General features: G+C 43.4%; 1 protein-coding gene across 1 annotated transcript; it reads right to left on the bottom strand.

The window, feature by feature from the left end:
- Window positions 1-791: 791 nt before the first annotated feature.
- Window positions 792-2,657, bottom strand: LOC148098807 (homeodomain-interacting protein kinase 2-like). Its single transcript, XM_087851733.1, has one exon. The coding sequence runs from the start codon at window positions 2,640-2,642 to the stop codon at window positions 792-794; it is 1,851 nt and encodes a 616-aa protein (XP_087707859.1). The 5' UTR covers window positions 2,643-2,657.
- Window positions 2,658-2,947: the final 290 nt, after the last annotated feature.

The following is a 2,947-nucleotide window of genomic DNA, read 5'->3' as shown; positions in this document are numbered from 1 at the left end:
ATGAAGTAGCTGTTATCTAGTACTTTAAGATAAAAAAAACAAAAAAAAAACTTTATTTATTATTTTTAGGGTTTGTTTTGTTTTTTGTGCTACATTACACAACATCAAAATAGCCTTGTCAAAAATGACAACAGCGTTGGCATTTTTGTTATTTGTGTTTTGTAATTTTTTCAAAACAATACCATGATTGCATCTACTGAAACTCTCTGTGAAGCTTAAATCTCAGTGACCTTTACTTCAAGGTCAGAGGTCAACTTTTCTGAAAATCAGAGGAGTTTCACATTTATAACACAGGTATGTCTACTAGCAGGCTGAAGGGTAGCACTATATATTTGTAAACAATCAAAAACAACAATTATTACACAATTTATTTCCAATTTGTATGGAATTTATTTCAGTAAACATGGTGTTTTAGGTCTGAAGGACTGATGTGATGGTAAGGTGTCCACTGCTCCGCTTTGAATATTGGTAGGCTTCCTTTTTTTATTTTAAATTTTCACAAGAAGTGCTAGTTCCCCTTGAGTTTTGGCCACTCCAACAATCAGACGATTCCCTATGAGCAAGCATTTAGCGACAGTGGGAAGGAAAAACTCCCTTTAAAAAGGAAGAAACCTTCAACAGAACCAGGCTCAGGAAGGGACAGTCATCTAGCACGACTGGTTAGGGTGGGGGGAGTGAAAATTAAAAACAAAAAAAAAAAAGCCAAAGTGGTCATTATTGGAGCAGCTTAATTATTTTTTCCAGTGTAATTTGCTGTTAATATCCTTTTCCAACCCCAGTTTGTGTCTTTATCACTTTTGTCCAGGGTGGAAGATGCCATGCTGGAGATTGATTCTGTATGGTTTTTCATTGTCGATACATGGGCACCTGTTAGAGAGGCCAGGGCTGAAAAAGGGATGCCGGAGAACCTCCGAGGGTGTTATCCACTGGTTTGCATCCAAGGCCAACATCTGTTTAATAAGGGTGACAAATAAGCTTTGGCCATCTTCTGGTCCTCGTCTAAACATCATTATTTGTTTGAGGTCATCCAGACATGTCAGTTTTATGTATCTTGTCTCCAAAGATTCATATCCTGTCTCGTATTTAAATTGTTGGGTGGTCTTGAATGTCCAGCGCTGTTGGTTGTAGTTGTCTTTTGTGAAATAGTCTTCAGTGTACACGCCAGAGTCTAGAACATGATCTGGTGGCTGACCCTGAGTCTCTATGATGAATTTTAAAACATCATAATATGTTTTTCCAGGGTAGAGTGGCACCCCTGTAACAAGCTCAACAGCCACCAGCCCCAGAGACCACATGTCAATTGCTTCGTTATAAGGAAGGCCAAGCATAACCTCAGGTGCACTATAACCAACTGTCCCCACACGTTCACCAGGCATCACTGCAGACGCAGGACATGCGAAGCCAAAGTCTATAAGTCTGACTTTGATGGGAGACTCATAGCGGTTTACAACCATGATGTTTCCAGGTTTGAGGTCAGCGTGCACTATTCCCAAAGAACCCAGGTGGGACAGAGCATTTGTTAGTTGACCTAAAATTGGCCTGACTTCGCTTATGGGGAGACGCCGGTTATTTGGGTCCCGTATGTAGTCCCATAGGCATTGGTCTAGCAGTTCAAACTTTAGGCAAACCCGCTCTCTGTCGTGGAAAAAGCCGTTCCATTGAACAATGTTGGCGGCATCTGGATCCAACCTTCGCAGCTGCTCCAGGATGAAAATCTCCAGTTTCGCCTGTTGCAGAATATCAGGGCGGCTCTTGTTTACTTTAATAGCCACAGCTTGGTTGGTCATGGTATCACGACATTTGGCTACAATACCAAAGCCCCCTTCTCCGAGGAAAGCCTCTACCTTGTAGTGGTTTCCCAAAATGCTCCCTTCAACTATTTCAAGCTCATCTGAGCTGAAGGATTGGCTGACTGACGTGTGGCTGAATATTTGCTGAGAAAATTCAACTGAGTTTTGGAAACTGCAGTTGATTTTCTGTGATCTCTTGCATTTCAAGTTTGAAGGGTGCTGAAAGACCACAGGGTTTTGTGATCTTTCAGCACTCATGTCAATGCAAGGGGAACTCTTGGGGTTGAAAAAGGGATGCCGGAGAACCTCCGACGGTGTTATGCGCTGGTTTGCATCCAAGGCCAACATTTGTTTAATTAAGCTGACAAACAAACGTTGGCCATTTTCAGGTCCTCTTCTAAACATCATTACTTGTTCGAGGTCATCGAGACGCGTCAGTTTTATGTATCTTGTCTCCAGGGACTCATATCCTGTCTCATACTGAAATTGTTGGTCAGTCTTGAATGTCCAGCGCTGTTGGTTGTTGTTGTCTTTTGTGAAATAGTCTTCAGTGTACACGCCAGAGTCTAGAACATGATCTGGTGGCTGACCCTGAGTCTCTATGATGAATTTCAAAACATCATAGTCTTCATTTCCAGGGTAGAGTGGCACCCCTGTAACAAGCTCCACAGCCACCAGCCCCAGAGACCACATGTCAATTGCTTCGTTATAAGGAAGGCCAAGCATAACCTCAGGTGCACTATAACCAACCGTCCCCACACGGTCACCAGGCATCACTGTAGACGCAGGACATGCGAGGCCAAAGTCTATAAGTTTGACTTTGATGGGAGACTCATGGCGGTTTACAACCATGATGTTTCCAGGTTTGAGGTCAGCATGCACTATGCCCACAGAACCCAGGTGGGACAGAGCATTTGAGTTGACCTAAAATTGGCCTGACTTCACTTATGGGGAGACCCTGGTTTTTCCGGTCCCGTATGTAGTCCCACAGGCATTGATCTAGGAGTTCGAACTTTAGGCAAACCTGCTCTCCGTCGTGGAAAAAGCCGTTCCATTGAACAATGTTGGCGGCATCTGGATCCAACCTTCTCAGCTGCTCCAGGATGAAAATTTCCAGTTTCGCCTGTTGCAGAATATCAGGGCGGCTCTTGTTCACT

The sequence above is a fragment of the Neolamprologus brichardi genome, chromosome 14 (assembly GCF_056152115.1).
Source record: "Neolamprologus brichardi isolate AB-2024 chromosome 14, ASM5615211v1, whole genome shotgun sequence".
NCBI lineage: Eukaryota > Metazoa > Chordata > Actinopteri > Cichliformes > Cichlidae > Neolamprologus > Neolamprologus brichardi.
Note: the sequence above shows the minus strand (reverse complement) of the source record. Positions and strands in the feature narration are given on the sequence as shown.

Excerpts from the sequence above, each read along its gene's own strand:
- LOC148098807 (XM_087851733.1), bottom strand. The coding sequence starts at position 2,642 with ATGGTTGTAAACCGCCATGAGTCTCCCATCAAAGTCAAACTTATAGAC.